This window comes from Carcharodon carcharias, chromosome 7, assembly GCF_017639515.1.
Source record: "Carcharodon carcharias isolate sCarCar2 chromosome 7, sCarCar2.pri, whole genome shotgun sequence".
Taxonomy (NCBI): domain Eukaryota; kingdom Metazoa; phylum Chordata; class Chondrichthyes; order Lamniformes; family Lamnidae; genus Carcharodon; species Carcharodon carcharias.
The window spans coordinates 124,283,944-124,306,995 of record NC_054473.1 but is presented as its reverse complement, the minus strand read 5'-3'; the positions used below and the strand labels follow the sequence as shown (position 1 = coordinate 124,306,995).

General features: G+C 44.8%; 1 protein-coding gene across 1 annotated transcript; it reads right to left on the bottom strand.

Moving 5' to 3' along the window:
• Nucleotides 1–258: 258 nt before the first annotated feature.
• LOC121280041 (Golgi-associated kinase 1A-like) lies at nucleotides 259–22,642 on the bottom strand. The gene is made up of 3 exons (XM_041191671.1): nucleotides 21,605–22,642; nucleotides 3,312–3,385; nucleotides 259–1,261 (listed from the first exon to the last, which is right to left on the bottom strand). Exons 1-3 carry the CDS (start codon nucleotides 22,640–22,642, stop codon nucleotides 1,015–1,017), a joined length of 1,359 nt encoding a protein of 452 aa, XP_041047605.1. The 3' UTR covers nucleotides 259–1,014.
• Between the last annotated feature and the right edge of the window lie 410 nt (nucleotides 22,643–23,052).

Sequence of the window (23,052 nt, the reverse complement as noted above, 5' to 3'; positions counted from 1 at the left end):
GGTGCAGTACTGTTTGCAGTAAGTCAGACACTAAACTGTTATATAAGGACATGAACATTGAGGTAAAACCAATCTTGGGCAGTGCCGCGAAATGGATGACAGTGACTCAGCAGACCATTTTACAATTTGGCTGATTTTATTAGGTCCTTGAAATGGAAAAAATATTCACCCAATGTTTAAATGTTTATGGGTTGTTTTAAGACATAAATCCTTCACATTCTTTAAGTCACTGGTCAGGGTCACTTACAGATCTGAATGGCTTTCTTTTTTTAATTGTACTATTAAAGGGCACAATGTCTAATTGTTAAGTAACCAGGCTGAGATTATTCAAAGTTTAATCATTGGGAGATTATTGTAGGAATGCACTCCCCATTGCACTGAGATCCAAATAAAACAAGCAAACAAATGTTTCGTAAACAAAAATATGTATATCTTTAAAATAACACAGATGATTACATTTAAATATCAGGGAAGCTGGAATTCTGTGGGGGAAGTTAATGAGTGACAGATCTTTATCTGATGGAATTCACATTATCTCAAACAAGGGTCAACAACTGTTATCACAGTCAGCAATATTTTCCATCTTGTCAGAGTTTTGTGATGTGAGGTATTTCACTGCTGGTAGCCAACTCAGTCAGAGGACCTGCATGATCCCCCACAACACATGAAGGGCAGGATATTCTATTGATAACAATCCTCACATTATGTTCTCCCCTTCATATGACATCTTCCTATTCATCCACTCAAGGGAATTATTGTCAAACAGTATCTCAGCTATGTCCAACTGTCCAGAACGATGACAAAAACAATCTCTAGGTTTCATGTTCCAACTCCGTGCATGTAGACTAGTATCTCTCCCCAGGACACTTTGTTCAACTTTGCGAGAATTGATTGCAATTTGCTTATGTCTATGGCATTTACTGGGTGTTCCACATGAAGGTAAAAGGAATCCTCTTTACCGGTGAGATTGCTACTTTGATGCAATGGGTTTCACTGTACAAAATTAACCAATTATTAGTTAACCAGAAGTTCAGGTGGGGTTTTCTTCGTTGAATTTCGCACCAATGCCTTTTGAAGTTTTGGTTGGTCTTCTCGGATGTACTTTAACAAAGCCTGGGCTCTTTTATTAACTTTGACAACCAATTTCAATATGGAACTCAGCCCCTTGCTTTGCCAGTAGTTTTGGTCTTCATATAACGAACGTAAGAGCATTTCAGGCAAGCACTGTGAGGCAATGGTCTTCATAGTGTTGGGAGGTAACCTAAAGCCAACCAAAGTACATTGCATGCCTCTTAAAATATGTACGTCCACGTACAAAAGCCACTAACATCACAACAACTTGCATTTATATACCAGCCAAAGAAGAGAGAGAGAGGGTTTTGCAGAGGAATTTCCAGAGCCTGGATGCCTGAAGGCACAGCCATCATTGGTGGATGAGGGGTAGTGAAGGATTCACAAGAGGCCAGAGTTGGGGGAATGTGGAGTTCTCAGAGAGATGCAGAATCGGGAGGGGCTGCAAAGATAGGGAGGAGTGAGACCACGGTGGGATTTGAACATGAGGGTGAGAATTTTAATATCAAGGGTATAAATTAAAACTATCAATGGAAACCAATGCAGCTAACTTCTGAAAGCCAAATTCAATCACATAAGGGGAGAAATTCATTCATTTGCAGACTAACCTCAGTTCCCCAAGGCAGGCAACACCTTGGGCTGCCACCTTCACAACCCAGGCAGCAGTCTTCAAATTATATCAATGGAAAAGGTCAAGTGGGCCACATAGTTAGTGGTCTGCAGTGCTGCCTGTCTCCTGGGAATCCACAAATTTTCTGCCCCATAGTCTTCAACTTCTTTCCATAAAACATCAACCAATAAAAGTTTATAGATATAAAAATTTGAGCATGACGAAGTACAACTATAATATGTTATAACGTTAAATTCCCTCCAATGAATATTATATAGAGCCTGTGTTATGAAATATTCTGCCAGATATGGAGAACCTCTTCTCTAAGTTAGGTGGGTTCCCAAACTATTGGAGATATTCTAATTATTTGATGTCATGTTAACCTGGATTATATGAAAGGGGCAAGAGGAAAATCTCAGTTCTGCTCAACCATTTTGCTTTCTGTGTCACACCTTAACCCCAAAATTCTGTGGTTTCCAATCTAACCCTTCTAATTTTAGCACAGCTAAGCTGTACAAGCGGAGAGCACAGGGTAAGATTTCCAATTCTTGTGAGACCAGAGTGGTGAGAAGTTCCACCATCTTTTCCAGCTCCATTTTTGAGTGCCTTTGGTGATGCAATCCTCATATGGTGTCTGCTATATGAAGATCACACTTCAAACCAGCATTGTTGTCAAACTGGATTCAGACATCATTTTAGTCAAGTCCCTCTAAGGCCTTTAGTACAGTGACACTTCCAACTTACTGTAAAAACAGAAAATGCTGGAACCAATCAGCAGGCCAAACAGCATCTGCAGGAGAGGAACGGAGTTTTACCACTTCAGGTCAATGACATTCCAGAATCAGAGTTCTAATGAAAGATTATCAAGCTGAAACATTGAGCTACCTTTCCGATCCCCACAGATGCTGCCTGACCTGCTGAATATTTCCAACATTTTCTAATTTCCTTTCAAATTTTCAACATCTGCTCTTTACTGTTGTTGATCACCACCAGCCCTTGTCCATTATAATCAGATCAAGAGAGCAAGGTAACAGCTATATGTATATGAATTACATCATATGATTATTTTTTTTTCTTTCAGCTGCCTTAAGAACTCATCCTAGGCCACACCAGGACAGAGAAAACAGGTAAAATGTTCTTGGAATAGAGAAATATTGCCTTCAGGTGAACACAAGGGAGTAGATCTTGACTTTATGTGGCAGCATATAATAGGCGAGTGAATCAGCAGCCCATTTTACATCTCTCCCCATTGACTTCAGTGGAAATAGACATCAGGGCTGCTGATTCACTGTTTTGCACTGTCAGACAAAGTCAAGGTCTACTCTTTGCAGTGGTGTGTGAGTGAATTTAACATTATAACATTTATAGTCGTACTTCATCATGCTCAAATTTTCAACCAAGTCCCTTCAACACCAACCCTCGATGAACTGTTGAAATTTGGAAGTGCCATGACAGAGGTGACCGGCACGAACTCCACCAATCTTTCTGAAGCAACAATGGACCCGTGCCACTAAGTATACATAAGCATGGACTGGTTGGGCCTAATGGCCTGCTTCTGTCTGTACCTTCTATGTATTATTTGACATTTTAAATTTGCACCGATACCACCTGAACTGTTCTGCACACTTACCAATCTAAATCATTGAAATTAATTGTATGTCTATTCCTGTCCCTGTCAAAGCTGGCCAAAATTATCTCCACATCCTGGGAAAAAAAACAAACATTACAAAAATAATTAAATCAATGTAAATCAATGCCAAAACCATACAAAAGCACCAAGACTTCTACTGAACATGTATGAGTCCAAAGCACAAAATACACAAACACACTGCGATATAGTATAAAAACAGAGGCATTCAGAAGAACAGGCAGTATCTGTGGAGAGAAAGAGTTAAAGTTTCAGCTTGATAAGCAATATGCATGTGGCCTTAGTTACAGGTGTTATTGAATCTTCCTTTGTGTCAGGTGGTTTTCAATGTTCAGTAACAGGTGCCACATCCAGCTGTAGAAATGGGGCCATTATCTCTTTCAGGTAGATTTGTTCTCCCTAGAATCGCAGTCACAACACTGAAGGCACTATGGTCATCATCCATGATCCTGCTGCTGTTCAACATAGGTGGAAGCAATGTTCCAGATTTGCTATTCCAGGAAACAGATGGAGTATTACAGCTATGTTCTTTGTTAAATTGGTCTGTGGGGTTCATTGCCAGTGATTTGGCTCAAAACCACTTTGCCGAGAACAGGCCAGTTCCCGTAATGTAGTTCTAATGAGATATAGTCCTCATAAGTATTCAAACTGGCTTTTATGACACTACAGCTAAGATAATGATCCAAAAGGGAGCAGTTTAGTGCCAACCCTTGGGATTAAGGCCAACACTTTTGTTATCAACATTTAAAAAAAAATTCTAAGAAGACATTAAATTGTTATATCTTGAAATAATGTCACTGTTGCAGGCACTGTTCACAAGCATGGAAGCTCATATTGTGAGGCTTCAAAGCTTGAAATGCTACAGTGCATAAAATATACTGTGTGGTTACTTTGCGTGTAAGCTCTGACATTGTCAAATACTAAAATGTGCTTATCTCAAAAAATATCCCATAGTCTCAATGCCATCCCTCACAACCACTACATTGCCTACCTGCAGCTGGGGGCTGTGGGCTGTGGGCCTTCTTCAAGAGCACCATCAGTGCTGCATCATATCAGCTGACAAGATCAGTCTGGTACTGATTGACAATTCAGTGTTTAATTGTGAGAACGTGATTAATTTCTACATGTACCAGTCTGAACAAAGCATTGACCTAAAATTGGAGATTTTCTTCCTTACTGTAAATCAAATCATGTTTTAAGTAAACATTTTTAACTACTTCGCTGCTTAAGATTAATAAAGATGGCTGAAGAGAATCATAAGTTTCCCTCTGACCATCTGCATTCTGTATTGTGGAATTTTGATTCTCGTGCACTCCTCCTCATTCCTTCTCTGCCCAGTATAAGGTCCGTAGATCAATCCTTGGTCCTTTCCAACAGAGTCAGCCTGCAGTGGGGGATGATTGCACAACTTATTAAAACTAGAGACTCTTGACTGAGAAATAACGTACTCGAGTGACTGGAGCAAAGTCTACAGATGATCTATATTTTAGCCACAGGGCAGAGATATTTTCCTCTTCTCTTAGTTATTCTCCTTAGGATAAAGCCACCAAAATATCAATAATCGCCAATGGATTTTTGAGTAAATTATCCACGTTTAGGATAAAGATTTGAAACTGCCAAGCAAAGAATGCCTGTTGATTTTTGAAAATGTTCATATTCTGATTATATCAGAGAGCTAGGCTATCTTATATAACTATGTCCCATTGTAAAATGAGGATTTCCATCTCCGATTGAGCACCCACATTCTGTACTATTTCCCGATTTCCTCCACTGCATAGAAATCTACTGTATGAAAATGGAGACTAAGCCCTAATTACATACATTGTGATTTGGGAGCAGGTTTCTGCTTGGCCAGAATGTGTGTGGCAGACCTGAAACACAGGAGAAAATAAAGTACTTAAGCAGGAATAACAAAACATCCCTCTGGGAATACATGGCCCCTACTGTTCTACCATATTAGAGCATGGACGGATAATTGTCTAGCATCAGAGACTACTGGAGATGAGCCAATTTCACATTGTTTAAATGCCTGATTCCTTCTTTTTTCCATAAACAATTTGTTTCCATAAACATTTGCAAATATTTATGCAGTCAATCAGCATCAAGAGCTTAGTGCATTTAAAGCCATAGCAGTTTGTACCTGTGGTCCCCACATTTAAATCTGACATCAATGTTTCAATGGGTTGTTTAATAATCATTCCCAATATTTCCAGATCTTTGCCAAGCAAAATGGAAAGGCTGCTGCTTCTTTTACCAATTAGTTCACCAGAGCTGTCCTTAATCTTGCATAGATGAGCATGCGGTATCCCATTAGCGTTATTCAAAGCGACCATCGACCACTTTCAGGTTAGTGGCTGATTGATTTCTGCTGGGAATTAGTAGAGGTGCTGAAGGTTTGCAGTGTTATTTACTGTTGGTGAAATATACAAGGCAGTGGTGTGGCACATGGTGAAGGCCTTGGTTCTCACTTCAAGAGTTCTGTTCATGACACTTGCTCCTAATCATGGGTGCTGTAGTTACTATTCCCCTTGGCTTGCAGCATGAGAATGAGCAGAACCAGCACAGAATAGGACATGTCCCTCAAAGAGAGAGGAGGAAAAGGAGGAGGAGAAAGGCTCTCAGCAGGAGTGTATCTAGCCAGGGGCCAAGTAATCTAACTCAATCTAAGCCAGGATTAATGTGTGACGCCTTCATTTCACTGTTGAGGATTCCCAGAAACTGGCCATCTGTTGCAGGCAGACCTGCAATCTCACAGCAATGTGAAGGATGGCACTGCCAGTTGTGGGAAAAGTGACCTTGGCCTTGAACTTCCACGCATCGGACCCCTTCCAGGCTAGAGCAAGCATCATTTTCAACATCTCACAGTTCACCATTCACTCTCATATAGGGGAGGTGACTGACAAAGTGTATGCAAATAAAGGGCAATATACTTCACTCTCTCATTACAGAGAGAAGCAGGCAGGGTGAACATGCAGCTTCACTGGGATAGCTGCTTTGCCCATTGTGCAGAGTGACATTGACCGCACACGTGACTTTGTGAGGGCCACATCTAAATTCAGAAGTGTACCATAAGTGTAAAACAATTCCACTCCTTAAACATCCAGCTGGTATGCAGCTATCCACAACACATCATGCAGGCCATTGCCCAGTGTATAGGCAGCAGCCTAGATGCTGTCATTCTGCACCAGTCTACTGTACCATTAGTATTTCAGCCACAATGACAGACCAGAGGATGACATCTGGGCAGCCAGGGCGATCCACTGCCCAGCTGGCTCATGACTGCAATGTGCAGCCCATGCACTCATGGGCACCGTGCTTTTAACAACAGCCAAGCTGCCACACAAAATATCATCAAGAAGACCATTGGAGTGTTTAAACAACACTTCTACTGACTGGGCCGCTCTGGAGGAGCTCAGTAGAGCTTGAAACTCACGATTCATCATGATCTGCTCCACAGAGCTACTTCACAATCTCGCCATCATGAAGGCATAGCCCTTGTCACCAGTTATCTGGTGGGCAGCTGGTGAGGAGGAGGAGGAAGCATGGAGACCATCAATGCATCCCTGAACCCAGCCTGACTGTCCATGACCATCTCATCTGACTATAGCACCAGTGATCAAAATCCCAACTCCCTATACACCAACACTCCGACTTTACCATCCCCTGTTATTGATCATGGTGTTTTCTTGGTTAAAATGCTGAAATAGCCAGCTCAAAACAACCAACATTCCAAACCAACTTCTTACCAAATAAAGTATCTAATATTGATACAAAACTCAACTAATCACTCTTGTGCATTCCATTGGAATATTTCCCTGTCCTAGTGCTCCTACACCATGTGACCTGAAGCATAGCTAGTGGAAAGCTCTTCACCTTCAGTGGGGAGGCTGTCAATGGTCTTGTAGAAGCTCTGGCTCTAAAGGCCCAGCTTTGGACTGTACCATCTCAGCATGGATAACGGCAGTCTGGGCTGGCTGCCATGCAGACAGTGGTGAGAGGATGCATATTATCGTCCTAAATGATAACGATGGGTTCATACTCCCTGGAGTCACTCCCAGGGGTTGGGTGGTGGGGTGCTGCTCGGGGAAACTTCAGCAATGTTAGCAATGTGTTAGAGAACAGATTGCTGGAATGCAGTGACACTCTGTAAGTCCCATTGAACCATGTATCCATTATATTAGCAGTAATTATCTGCAAGACTACAGGGAAAAGGCAGGAGAGTGGGATGGGGTGAGTAGCTCTTGCAGAGAGCCAGCATGAACACTGTGAGCTGAGTGGCTTCCTTCATTTTATGATTCTATAATTGGCGGCTGTGAACGTGAAAATGAATGACAGTATTTCTTCTTTATCACTACCTTTCTGCACTTCCAACTCTTTCACTTCCACCAAAGTCCAGCCAGGTTGCAGATCTTAGGTATCTGAAACAAGAAAGGCACCTGGGTGGGGTTGTTGTGAGGGGAAGGGAGGGGAACAAAGTGGTGCATGCTTAGGCCATCTGCAGATTGTAAATGAGAAGAGATTGTGGAATGCAAGGAAAGTGGGATGTGAGAAGGTGGATTGGTTAGGAACATACTGTCACCTTAAATGTTTTCAGCCGTGCTCCTGGCCACAGCCTTAGCTGTGCGGGGAGGTGGTGGTGTAGTGGTAAAGTCACTGGACAATCTATAGGCCCAGGCTAATGCTGGCGGGACACAGGTTCAAATCCCACCATGGCAGCTGATGGAATTTAAAATTTACTTAATGAATCTGGAATTAAAAAGCTAGTCTCTGTAATGGTGACCATGAAACCATTGTCATAAAAATCCATCTGCTTCACTAATGAAGGAAACCTGGACTCGAGACCGACAGCAATGTAGTTGACTCTTAAAAAATGCCCTCTGAAATGGCCTAACCAGCCACTCAGTTGCATCAAACAGCTACAGAGATGTCAAAAAGGAATTAAACTGGACTGACCAGCCAGCATTGATCCAGGCATCAGAAACGACAACAGCACCCCTGTTGACACTGCAAAGTCCTCCTTATGAATGTCTAGGGCCATTGTGCTGAAGTTGGGGGAGCTAACCTACAGACTATCCATGCAACATAGTCATACCCACTGAATCATGCCGTACAGACAAGATCCCAGACACCACCATCACCATCCCTGTGTATGCCCTATCCCGCCGACAGGACAGACCCAGCAGACGTGGTGGCACTGTGGTATACTGGCGGGAGGAAGTTGCTCTGGGAGTCTCCAACATTGACACTGGACTACATGAAATCTCATTGCAACAGGTTGAACATGGGCAAGGAAAACTCCCACTGATTACCACCTACCGCCCCAACCCCCACCACCTCAGCTGATCAGTCAGTACTCCTCTATGTTGGACACCACTTGGAAGAAGCACTGAGGGTAGCAAGACCACAAAATGTACTCTAGGGAGGGGGTGTCGTGGGGGGAAGAGACTTCAATGTCCATCACCAAGAATGGCTCGGTAACACCACTACTGACCCAGCTGGTCAAGTCCTAAAGGACATAGCTGCTAGACGGGGTTTGTGGCAGGTGGTGAGGGAACCAACAAAATTGAAAAACATACTTGACCTAGTCTTCAACAATCTACCTGTTATAGATGCATATGTCCATGATAGTATTAGTAGGAGTGACAGTCCTTGTGGAGACAAATTCCCATCTTCACATTGAGGATACCCTCCAGCGTGTTGTGTAGCACTGCCACCGCGCTAAATGGGATAGATCTAACAACTCAAGACTGGGCATCCATGAGGTGCTATGGATCATCAGCAGCAGAAGTGTACTCAACCACAATCTGTAACCTCATGGCCCAACATATTCCCCACTCTACCATTACTATCAAGCCAGGGGATCAACCCTGGTTCAATGAAGAGTGCAGGAGGGCATGCCAAGCGCAGCACCAGACATACCTAAAAATGAGGGGTCAACCTCGTGAAGCTATAAAACAGGGCTACTTGCATGTTAAACAGCATGTGATAGGTAGAGCTAAGCAATCCCAAAACTAATGGATCTGATCTAAGCTCTGAGCCATGCCTGGTGGTGGACAATTGAACAACTCACTGGAGGAGAAGGCTCCACAAATATCCACATCCTCGTGATAGTACAAAACACAAGGCTGAAGCATTTGCAATCATCTTCACCAAGAAGTGCCGAATGGATGATGCATCTTGGCCTCCTCCAGAGGTCCCCAGCATCACAGATGCCAGTCTTCAGCCAATGCAAATCACTCCATATGATATCAAGAAACAGCTGAAGGCACTGGATACTGCAAAGACTATGGGCCTGACAACAGTCCAGCAATAGTACTGAAGACTTGTGCTCCAGAACTTGCCGTGCCCCTAGCCAAGCTGTTCCAGTACAGCCAGTACAGCTACAACACTGGCATCTACCCAGCAATGTGGAAAATTGCCCAGGTATGTCCTGTACATAAAAAGCAGGACAAATCCAACCCAGCCAATTCCTGCCCCATCAGTATGTAGTATAATAATAGATGCCCTGGTGTGACTTTAAAGTTATAATCCTATGCAAATAAGATAAAAGCAAAATACTGCAGATGCTGGAAATCTGAAAAAAAAACTAGCTGGAAAACTAGTCTGGAAGCTGTCATCGACAGTGCTATCAAGCGGCACTTACTCAGCAATAGCCTGCTCACTGAGACTCAGTTTGGGTTCGGCCAGCTGCTGACCTCATTACAAACTTGGGCCAAACATGGACAAAACAGCTGAACCCCCAAGATGAAGTGAGAGTGACTGCCCTTGACATCAAGGCAGCAATTGACTGAGTGTGGTATCAAGGAGCCCAAGCAAAACTGGAGTCAATGGGAATCAGGGGGAAAACTCTCCGCTGGTTGGAGTCATACCGAGCGCAAAGGATGATGGTTGTAGTTGTTGGAAATCAATGATCTAAGGACATCACTGCAGGAAGTTTCTCAGGGTAGATTCCTAGGCCCAACCATCTTCAGCTGCTCCATGAATGACCTTCATTCCATCATAAGGTCAGAAGTGGGGATGTTCGCTGATGATTGCACCATGTTCAGTATCGTTCACAACTCCTCAGATACTGAAGCAGTCCGTGTCCAAATGCAGCAAGACCTGGAGTACATTCAGGCTTAGGCTGACAAGTGGTAAGTTATATTCGAGCCATACAAGTGCCAGGCAATGACCATCTCCAACAAGAGAGAATCCAACCATCTCCCCTTGATGTTCAATGGCATTACCATCACTGAATCCCCCACTATCAACATTCTGGGGTTTACCATTGACCAGAAATTTAACTGGGCTAGCCATATAAATATTGTGGCTACAAGAGAGGTCAGAGGTAGGGAATTCTGCGGCGAGTAAATCACCTCCTGACTCCCCAAAGCCTGTCCACCATCTACAAGGCACAAGTCAGGAATGCGATGGAATAGTCTCCACTTGTCTGGTTGAGTGCAGCTCCAACAACATTCAAGAAGTTTGAAACCATCCAGGGCAAAGTAGCCCACTTGATTGGCACACCATCCACCACTTTCATCATTCACTCCCTCCATCACTGATGCACAGTGGCAGCAGTGTGTACCATCTACAAGATGCACTGCAGCAACTCACCAAGGCTCCTTCAACAGCAACTTCTAAATCTGTGACCTCTAACACTTAGAAGGACAAGGGCAGCAGACAGATGGGAACACCACCACCTGCAAGTTCCCCTCCAAGCCACTCACCATTCTGACTTGGAACTATATCGCCATTTCTTCACTGTCGCAGGGTCAAAATCCTGGAACTCTCTTCCAAACAGCACTGTGGGTATACCTACAGAGCATGAACTGTAGCAGTTCAAGAAGGCAGCTCACAACCACCTTCTCAAGGGTAATTAATGTTGGGCAATAAAAATGCTGTCCTAGCCAGCGATGCCCACATCCCATTAAAGAATAGAGAAAAAGAATCGTGGCTCTTTCCACTAATGGCCAGTAACATCTTCTGCATGACATGAAGCCGTGCCTGGCACCATTTGGTTAGGCGCTGCTGCGTCTTGTCCTTCACAAGAGAGGGTAGTGTGGCAGTGAGTGTGGTGCAATGTGTTTGGTTGATGTGGCTGTGATGGTTGAATAGCAAGCTGTGAAATATGGGTGTGAGGCTTACAGCAGTGCTAAGTGTGTGAGCGTGAGTTGAAGCTATGAATGCCAGGTAGGAGCCATGTTTGATAGGGATTGTTAGTAGGTGACTGATGGGGGTTTGGCAATGAATTGAACAGTGTTTGAAGCTCATAGTGCATTTGTGGGGGATATGACATTTAAAGATGCATTCGCTCACCCTGACCACTGATTTCACTAAAGTGTACAAAATTCTTACAGGGCTCGACAGGGTAGATGCAGGGAGGATATTTCCCCTGGCTGGGGGTCTAGAGCCAGGAGACACAGTCTCAGAATAAGAGGCAGGCCAGTTAGGACTGAGATGAGGAGGAATTTCTTCAGTCAAAGGATGGTGAATCTTTGAAATTCTTTACCCCAATGGGTTGTGGAGGCTCTGATGCTGAGTATGTTCAAGACCAAGATTGATAGATTTCTGGATATTAAAGGTTATCGGACAGTGTGGGCAAATAGTGTCAAAGTAGAAGATCAGCCATGATCTAATTAAACGGCAGAGCAGGCTCAAAGGGCTTAATGGCCTATCCCTGCTCCTGTGTTCCTATGGTCATTGAACCTCTTGCAGCACTGCATGCAGATCCTTGGGGCTAGACTTCCGGTATTGACTGCGATGGTAATCTACTCCATTGCCTTCCAGTGTCTGTCCGGAGGGCCTCCTGGTCGCCACATGAATATAGTACCTCTTTCCTCCTGTTAACCTCCTGCACCAAGGCCTTCATTGCTGCACTGGATAACTATCAAGCCCATTCTCTCCCTGTTTCGCCATATTTATTCTTTCTGAAGGTCAGACAAGCTTGCCTAGCCATTTCCAATAGTACCTACTCCAGACAAAATGGATCCCCCTTGAAGAAGCACAGGCTGGTTTGAACTCATAGCCTCTGACAATTCTTGGGCCTTGTGTTCAGGCAAGCAGCCACTAATAGCATCTCATTCTGGCTGTGTGTTACAACCATATAAATTAGCAGGCAGCATGAAACTTGCAGGCTGTCTTCATCAGAAGAAACAGGCGCAGGTTAGTCACATACCACAATCCCCATGCCCATTTTTGGGACTTATCAAATTAGGCAGCCAGGAGATATTATAAAAACACCTTCATTTCCAGAAAGGTCATGTTTAATCAAACTTATCAACTTTTTTGAAGAAGTAACAGAAATAGACAAGGGTAACGCAGTGGATGTGATTTCCATGGATGTTCAGAAGGTTTTTGATAAGGTGGCATATGAGAGGCTCATGATAAAGATCAGGCTGTACAGAATAGGAAGCAGAATAAATTGAAGAAATGGGAAAGGTGAAATGCAGTAGGAATAATGTAGCAATGTGATGGCCTGGCAGAAAGTCAATCAAACTGTCAATTTAAGATATCAGCAAGTATGTGTGTGTGGTAACATGTATGTATGTGGCAACATGCAAGTGGTAATGTGTAAGTAGTAACATGCAAGTGGTAACATGTAAATGGTAACATGTAAGTAGTAACGTGGAAGTGGTAACATGTAAGTGGTAATGTGTAAGTAGTAACATGCAAGTGGTAACGTGTAAGTGGTAACATGTAAGTGGTAACATGTAAGTGGTAACATGCAAGGAGTAACATGCAAATGGTAACCTGTAAGTGGTAACATGTAAATAGTAACATGCAAGCGGTAACATGTAAGTGGTAACATGTAAGTGGTAACATGCAAGTAGGAACATGTAGATAGCAACATGTAAGTGGTAACATGCAAGTAGGAACATGTAATTAGCAACATGTAAGTGGTAACATGCAAGTAGGGACATGTAAGTAGCAACATGTAGATGGTAACATCAAGTAGGAACATTTAAGTAGCAACATGGAAGTGGTAACATGCATGCCAATATGATTAGAAACCAAGTGCTCTGAGGTTGTTAAATGTGTGTGAAGATGGTCTGTAAAAATGGCTTGAGGTTCCTCGGAATGGCAATCAGTGTCAGATTGCCACTCCATTCCCAATTTTTTACCTTAATTCTTTTTCGACCCATCTCACCCAACCTTCCACACAGGCCGGTTGAGATCCAGGCAGTGCAGCATGTCCCAGGACCTAGCATCAAAGTGCAGCTGAGTCGAAAGGAAGGAGGCCACGCTTCTTTCTTACAGGATTAGCTGCCGTAAACCAGGTAAGTTTAAAGGTCCAATGAAATTTAAGGGTCCTTAATAGACCAGGGAGAAGATAAGTGCCTAAGGTAAGTAGATAGGATTTGAGGGAGTGGGGGTGGTCAGAGGTTGGGGTGTCGGAGGTAAAGGGGTTGGAAGTAGGGGGTGGTTGGAGGTGGGGTGGTGGACAGAGGTTGGAGCAGGGTCGAAGGTGGGGGGCTGGTCGGAGTTCGGGGTGGTCAGGGGCCAGAGAGTGTTGAGCCTTGGGTTGGGTCAGGTAATGCCTCGGTGGAGGGAAGGGTAGGGGCAGTGTCAGGCCAGATCATGTCGAGCTTGGGAGGAGGATGGGGGTGAGAGTCGGGCTTGGCGGGGAACAGTCACCATGGGGGTGGGGGAATCCCATGGATTGGGGAGTTCCTGTTGGGGTGGGGGGAGTCCCATGGGTGTGTAGTTGGTGGGGTGGGGGGAGACCTCTGGGAGGGAGTGTGAGGATTCCCACAGGGAGGTCAGTGTGGGACCGTACAATAGTTACCCAGAAGTTAGATGTGGTTTTAAGCCTTCTAACTCTTTCTGGGTGACTATTGATGTTAACCAGTCAGAACCATCCAAAGCTTGTGATTTAAATTGCATTTTCGAACAGTGCCCAGTGTAGGGCAATTGCCCAAGGGAAGTTTGCATTTCTGGGCAATTGCCGTGCAAACGTTACCTGGGAGCAACCGAAAGGAATTCCCTACCGCATTTTTGGGGTAGCCCCCCCAGATCTGATGCTGGGGAGCTTGGAAGTTACAGCCTGATCCTTTAACATGATGGACAAGATTCTGACATCCATAATTTATTGATAGCCACAGATAAATAAGTTGTGTGGCTGTGTTTAGCTCGCAATGACATTTGTAAGTGATGTATTTACTAAGCTCTCTCCCTGAAGTCAAGGTATTCCTTCCGCAATCCCTTTTATCTCTGGTAACACCTAAGGGCACACCGAAATCTAAATCAAAATGCAAGTATGTGAATGGAGGCTGACAGATGGACCTGCACCATTGACTTTGCCTCTTGCCCACTCACTGGAATGCGGAATGATTTGTGCTGTAGCTTCAAAAGACGTGCAGCTTGAAGTTGTCACCGGTACAGAAAGAGTGCTGATCAGAGAGGCTTTAGATGAGCCCAAGACAAGAATGGACAGGATTTCATAGCTTCAACCAGCTACACCTCCTGTTCAGTAGACCTAGGAACATTCAATCTCTTGAGTTAGTTGGCCTGTTGACATTGCTGCGCAAGAACTTAGAAGTCCAAGCTCTCAGTTCCCATTTGTTGAACCAATTAGTTTAATTTTGTTTTTGAACACAAACTGTTACAAATCACCCGTTAGTCTTCAGATGGAGTATCGTGTACAATTCTGGGCACCACACTTCAGGAAGGATGTCTTGGCTTTGGAGAGGGTGTAGAGAGAGATTTACCAGGAAGATACCATGAGTGAGGGACTTCAATTCTGTGGAGAGACTGGAGAAGCTGCGATTGTTCTCCTTGGAGTGGCGAAGGTTAAGGAGGAATTTAATGGAGGTTTTCAAAGTGAGGAGTTTTGACAGAGCAAGTGGGGAGAAACTGTTTACTCTGGTAAGTGGATAAGGGGCTATCGACTTAAAACAATTTTCCATAGAACTAGAAGGGAAATGAGGAGAAATGCTTTCACTCAAATCTGGAGGATGGAGGAATCAGATTTCATAGGAACTTTCAAAAAGCAATTGGACATTTTCTTGATGAGGAAGAAAATGCAGGATCCTGGGGAAAAAGTTGAGGGGTGAGACTAAGTTAGACTACATTTAAATAAAATGAGACAGGTGCAATCAGCTGAATGGCCTCCTGTGCAATAAAATTTTACAGTTCTATGATTTTAACTTTCCAACAATGTTAAGTTTCCATGAAAGAAAACAGAAAGCATAGCAAATTGTGATCTGGAATAGTGGTGGAAGTAGGTTCGACAACAACTTTCAAAAGGGGATTGGATATATATTTGAAAAGAAGAAATTAGCAGGGCTAATTAGTGGGGAACAGGACTATTGAATCGCTCTTTCAAAGAGCTGGCACAGGCACAATGAGCTGAATGGCCTTCCTCTGTACTGTAAAACTCTACACAGGGAAGGAGCGCAGACCAATTGAGATCGGCACAAGTCTGCTTAATCATGTAAAAATATAGAAAATAAAAGCTGAATGGCAGGGTTTGGGGAAAAGGTGAGGAAGTTTTACTATTTCATTATTACACAAGGATTTAATTTATGTCGCTCTTATTAAATGTCAGATTCCTGGATAAAAATGTTCTCCCTTAGAATTCCAAAACTACATGCAGATGTTAAACTCCAGGGCCAGAATTTTACATCCCGCCGGCGGGAAAGTGCCCAACCCGACCGGCCCCAAAGTAGAGCAGGATGACGTCGATATCTCGCTTGGCAGGCGGACGCGGCAGTCAGAAGCACGCCCGCTGGCAATTGCGTGGACAATTAAGTCAATTAAGGAGGCAATTGAAAGTGATTTTTTTGTGGCCTGTCTACTTTTATGGTTGGCGGACGGGCCAATCAGCCAGGCGTCCTTTACATTTTTGCTCAAACCTCAATCCAGGGCGGAATAAAATATCCGTGGGAAATAAAATAAAAAGAGAAATCTGGGGACTGTTTTTTTATGAGGTTTGCTTTCAGGTGCTTGATTGTGTTGCATGGACATATTTTGCAGCATTTTTGTTGTTTAGTTTATCCTGCGGAGGTCCTGCAGCTCCCTGAGGCAGCTGTCTGCCTTCAGGGAGCTCACTGGAAATGCTCACCAGCAACTGCGGTGACGTCAGAGACCCCCCTCTTCCTGCCCCCACCGGCAGCGCTGAACATTTCTCAGCGCACGTTTCATGCTGGCCAGCGTGAAATCGCAGTGGGGGGCCAATTGCGGTCAGGGGCACGTTTCCTGTCTGCTCCCGGGCCTGCCAATTGAGTCGCCCAACGAGCGAAAAATTCAAGCCCTGACATTAGCAGAGGAACAGTTTACAAAATCTGGCAATGCTTCCCAGAACATGGCTCCCCTTCAAAGAGAGTTTCCAATAGGTCACCGTTAGGTCTCTCCAGAAAGCGTCAAATGCTTTCCTCATATATTATATTCAAATCATTAGACACAGGGACCAAATGGTGGAGCAAATATCATTCTCAGTGTTGTGCTCTGGTTTCTGAGACAACGATACATTCACAATTTGCAGAGCTAGATGGTGAAATTCCCGTTTGTCAGATGAAAGGTTATGCCCCTAAAATTAACCTGACTTTTCTCGTTACAGGTTATGTCAGACCTGCTGTGTTTCATTGGCCAGCGGGATATTAGGCTGGTGAGCAAACCCTCACCCACTCCACAGCAGAATGATGCCTGGCTGATTTTCAATCCCACTGGCCAACCTCCTGCCCTCTACTTTCATGGTTGTCAGGGGGTGATGGTGGAAAACAGCTTGGACTGAAGTTTGGCCTACGATCCTGAGCTGAGATCACGGCAGGGGAGGCCTAACCATTCTCACTCCTACTTCCTGCTCGGATTACCAGGTGAAAATAGTCATCAGTGGCTTCAGGCCCTGGTATGTAACTTGGTGGATTTTAACTGCACTCACCCAGCACCTGCCAGTATAGATTTGAAATCATCCCCCTGTGTTTCAGACTTGCAGCTTACTAACATCACCAAAGGTCAATGAAGGGGTCACTCTGGAGCCTCACCAGGTCACTGGCTGTGCTAAACCTGACCTGGGTAGGATCATCGCCAATGCTCAGGGTCAAAGTTTAGCGATGTGTAGGTGGAAATAGTCGTGCTCCACAGCACTTAAATCCCACATCCTGATGAGGGCAAAAAATCTCTTTAGTATGAGTGAAATAGGCTGTAATAAATGGGATGTGACTGACATCCAGACATTCGCACGTGAATCCAATCCTAATAAAGTTGTTAGTCTCACCAAAATGGAGAGGAGTTAATGATCACTCATCCCAGGGAATCACAGACCCCTGGAATCACTGACCCCGGGAATCACTGACCCGGAGAATCACAAACCCTGAGAATCATAGATCCTGGGAATAACAGACCATGGGAATCGCAGACCCTGGGAATCAGTGACCCCAGCAATCACAGACCATGGGAATCGCAGACCTCGGGAATCACTGACCCCGAGAATCACTGATCCCAGGAATTACAGACCACGGAAATCACAGATCCCAGGAATCACTGACTCCGGGAATCACTGACTGCACAGACCCCAGGAATCACTGACCCCGAGGATCACAGAACCCAGGAATCACTGACCCCGTGATTCACTGACCCCGGGAATCACAGACCACGGGAATCACAGGTCCCGGGAATCACAGGCCCCAGGAATCACAGGCCCCAGGAATCACAGATCCCGAGAATAACAGACCCCAGGAATCACAGATCCGGCAATCACTGACCGCCCAGAGCCTAGGAATCACTGACCCCGAGAATCACAGACCCCGGAAATCACTGACCCCAGGAATCACAGATCCCGGGAATCACTGACCGCACAGACCCCGGGAATCACAGACCCCAGGAATTACAGACCCCGGGAATCAATGACCTTGGGAATCACTGATCCCGGGAATCACTGATCCCGGGAATCAAAGACCCTGGGAATCACAGACCCCAGGAATCACTGACCCTGGAAATCACTGATCACCCAGTGCTACATTATTGTTACTTTTCTCACATTGGTGAAGTGATTTATCCAACAGCTTGTGGCAGTTGTTCCCACTTCTCTTTGCTAAAAAATACATAAAAATACTTTTTTAAAAATAGTACAAATAAAATGCAATTAAAAATATTCAGCGTAGAATCTTCTGGGCTCCCCACATATTTTGTGGGGCATTGAAAATACCAAATATGAAACCCAAAGCTAAGGTAAAGATTTTTAACTTGTCTGGGAAACATCTGCAACATTCAGCTCCACTTCATTCAGACTGAAAATCTATTCAATACTCAAGGATGACTAAAATTAACTGGATCATGTGTTTGAAATCATTGAAAGCTCTCTGGTGCTGTCTTTGTTATTAAACTCTACAATGTTCCAGAATGGAAGGTTTTATTGGCAAAGCCTGGGCTGATCAATCGGTTACACAGCAGAAGATGCACACCACCAAAAGACGGTCAGAGTGAAGGGAAAACTAGGAGAGGCTCCTTGTAAGTTTGGAAGAAGCATTTCTTTGAGTTAACAAATGTGGGACTTCACTAACAATATATAATGGCCCTGAAATTCTGAAATGGTCTCGTACTGTAACTCCTCAAATAGGGGAGGTAGAGTTGGAGGAGGAGACAGGGGCAAAGAGAGAGAGGGAAGAGAAAGAATGATGGCGAAAAGGAAAGAGAGAGAAAGATGGGGAAAGAGAGACGGGACAGACAACAAGGAGGAGGGGCATAGAGAAGGATCATGGTGAGTGAGAGGAGACAGAGCATGGGGAGGGAGGGAAGTTGAGGGAAGAGACAGGAGACAGGAAGAAAGGAGAGAGAGGGAAAAGGGAGAGGGAGGGATGGGAGAAAGTGATAGACAAAATACTGGAAGGGTAGGGAACATTTTATTTAATCATTTTATATGAATTTGTAACCATTCTCACGTAACATTCGAAAGTGAAGCAATTGCCTCTGGGAGCAAAATGGGTTGTTCCACATAATGATATTTCTTCCAACACGATCCCAGCGTTCCCCCTTCTCTCCCCTACTTCCCTGAGAACAATGTATCAGGCTGGTGATCAGCTTGTCAGGCCTACAGCACCTTGTCCTACTCAGCCCGGAAACTCGTTCATCCATTCATGGGTGTCACTAATTAGATGATGAGGCATTTGGCTAAAATTTAATGCCTGGAGGCATGTATTTCAAGCCTTAATGTCGCTTGTCGACGAAAAGCGAACTACCTCCAGAAGTGACCACAACCATGGGGGCTATGCGGAGGACCAGGGCGAGATCTTGTACGACATGACATTAATTCAGTGGGATCAGCCAAGCAAGGGACTCACACCACAAAGGACGGAGCCAGTTCAGGGAAGTCGCCTGAATATCCAGAGACATTTACCGATAATCACATCACCTGAAATGTTATTTTATGAACAAATGCTACAAAAGCAAAAGAGTAACAACAACAAGAGCAAACAATGTCAAAGTAACAGGATACTGACCCAACACACCCAGGGACCAGCTGCATCTCAGTAAGCCCTTACCCAATCCTTTGGGGCTTGGGCTAATGGGTGTCATGTCCAGAAAAAGTCTCTTGGTTCCCACGAACCAATTCATCTCGTCGTCACCAGCAATTCCATTTTAGAACAGCCTCCACAGATCTGGAATGGACACCATCTTCCGATGACGGTACCGTCCTTAGTGGATGCCGGGCTCTTACTTGATGCTCATTGGCCTTTCGTTCCTCATGACCGTTCGAATGGGTCGAGGACACTTGTCCCTCGACCGCCTGGTTGCTGAGTGAAGATGCGAGCGTGGGTGGAAAGCCACTTACAACCCCCATGTCGGATGTATACACTTCCCTGTCCTGTATATATATTTGTCTTTAAGTGGTGGCGGGCCTCAGGCTTAAAGAGATGGCTATCTTCGGCCAGCCACATTCCAATATCACCTCACCTAAGCCAGCATGTGATGATGAACCCCACGGGGCCAATGATTAGGTGTTGTTCCCTGTGGTGTAAAAACGCCCAAATTCCCACAGCTAATGTAACGATCTCTCAACAACCCACATGTTATCAAAATGGGGAGGAAGCTTTACAGCCACCTCCGACCCAGAACACCGATGTTACCCAGAACCATGACATAAGGCATTTCAGCCTATATCTCCTGCACAGCTGGCTGCATTATATGGAGATACCAGGCCATGGAGAGTCATAGATACTCCTGCCAAGTGCTAACAAGCGCTTTAGCCAAAGAGGCATCATGGCCAAACGCTGTTCCGTCCTTAGCCGCCCCTCCACAAATGCACTTGCTGGGCAGTAGACCGGCATCTGGGATGTGAACCCTGCCAGACTGATCCACTGGGGGTATTGAACCTGTAACCTCCCTCCTTCCCTTTGAAGGTGCAATGTGGAGGTGAAATGTCTCTGCAGGGAGGAGGAAGGGGAGAGAGTTGAGGACTGGGAAAAGGGAGAACAGAAAATCTCCAGGTTGGCCTGGAATGCAGTGAACATAATGATAGAGCGAACAAGAAGAGAACATTGCCGTGGGCCCAGTGGTTAAATATCGGTCTGGATTCTTGCATTATCTTGAACATTGGGTCACATTGTGGTTTTGGAAGAGGCCTGGGACCAGGAGACCTGACCCAGGACCCTCCCTCTGTGTGGTGGAATGTCAGGACAGGGGAAAATCACAGGAAGAGAACAGAAAAAAAAGACATTTGAGAGAACAGGAGTTGGCCATTCAGCCCCCCGAGCCTTTCCCACCATTTAATTACGACTGTAGCTCATTTTCCACCTTCTGCCTTTGCTCCATGTCCCTTGATACCTCTGCCTAACAACAATCTATCTAATTCAGTCTTAAAGCCTCCAATTATGTCAGAACCCAGTGTTTTGAGGGAGTGAGTTGTAAATTTCTGCTACTCTTTGTGGGAAAACGTGCCTCCTGATTTCGATCCTTAGGGGTCTAGTTTAAATTTGAGATGATGTCCCCTTGCTCCTGATTCCCCGTGAGGGGACATGCTTTCTCCCTATCAACCCAATGAAATCCTTTTAACATTTGAAACGCCTCGATCGCAACACCTCTTGCTCCTGTATAGTCAAGAGATTACAAGCAGCCTGTCCATATAATTTAACCCACTTTTTTAAAAAATTGACAAATAAATAATGAGAGCATTTATTTTCCATCCCTAATTACCCTTCTAAGAGGTAATGTCAGAGTGGGAAGCCTGCACTGCAACCACTTCAAGCCCAGTACAACTTACCTGAGCTGCGCTAACTGAAACTCAGCAATAGTTCTCCCAATGCCAGGTAAACCAAGCACGTGGGGGGAACTAAACGTACCTTTGCCCTCAAAATTACCTGCAAGAAATAATCCAGCAGCTTCAGCTTTTCCAGCTCTGGGTTGCTGTCCCGGAAACACGTTTCACCTTCCTCATCACTGCACTGGCTGAAGACAGAGGGGAACTGAGCCACGTGGAAAAGGTAAGTGTCCAGGTGCAGGCTGGCACCTTGGGGTACAGAGATCTGCGGGTCCCACCACACAGCAGGCCTTGCCGATCCGTCCCTGTATCCGGGCGGCAGCAGGGTGGACTGCAGTCGGCGTGCGACCACCGGCTGGCTGACCTGGAGGTCCAGAATTCTGTCCAAGTGGAAAGCAGCGACTTCCCGCAGGTCACTCATCTCCCTCACAACTCCACAAGCTCCTGCTCTGCAGTGGTCTCTGCTGCCCTCTGGAGCAAGACTGCTGTTAATGCTCAAGACAACCCGGACCACCTGCTTTCCCCTGATCAGACGGTCAACCTTCTGAACAAATCCTCCAGCCAGGAATTTTATCAGTTGCTTGTCTCTCTGACTGAACCAAGTGATGGGTTTGTTTGAGGGGGGCCCCGCAAGGAAATCCATCGAGCGGAACGTGCCAAATCTGGGACATTCCAAGATGGTTTTTGCTGCTTTCTTTACTCCTTTCCCCTTTTTCACATCTTGTTTTATTGGAGATGACACATTGTTCTTTTTGGCTGACTTCTGAGTGGTGTCCTTATCCATGCCCACTATTTCATTGTCTTCTCCCAACCACTTCATACCATCTTTGATTTTTGGCTCTTTGACTGGCCTGGCTTTGTAGGCCTTTTGATTTAGGTTTGACTCCATAATCTGCACAGAATCCAGAACAAAAAACTCCTTCCATTTATATTTACTCTGCTGTTGTAAAATGCTGTGGCGGACACCTCTGCCCTTGATCCCATGTGCTCTTGTATAAGGTTGCTTAGCTCCCTGAATATGGGACTTCCTGTCCATTGCCTTTGAGTTGACATCCAGTGTTTGCATTGTGCAGAGCAGAAGAGATACAAATCCAAGTAGGCTGGCACACAAAAGTACTTTCTTCTTGTTCAGTCTCATACTTGTTATTCTCAGGGAAACCAAAAGTTTTAGAATTTCCTTATGCACTTCTGGTACAGCATAAAGACACCTTCTAGAATCAAGACTCACTTCAATTCTGCTTGCTGTTCCATTGCGCTCTTTAATGGTTTAACGTAACTCCTGCATCCAATGCAGAGTGATGAATATTTTGGAGTTCTTAAAAGGCGGTGACCCAGTTAAGAAGCTCAGATATTTTTATATATAGAATAATGAATGGTTGGGAGATGCCATGCAGATGAAATCTCACCAAGGGGTTCAGACGATGATGAAAACTGCAAAGATAAATTTGACATGATATATTATTAAAGCCCAAAAGTAGATTACAGCCTTGAATTAATTGTGGGTAAAACTGTAACTCCAGGCTGTATAAAGCAATTCAACTTTAGGGA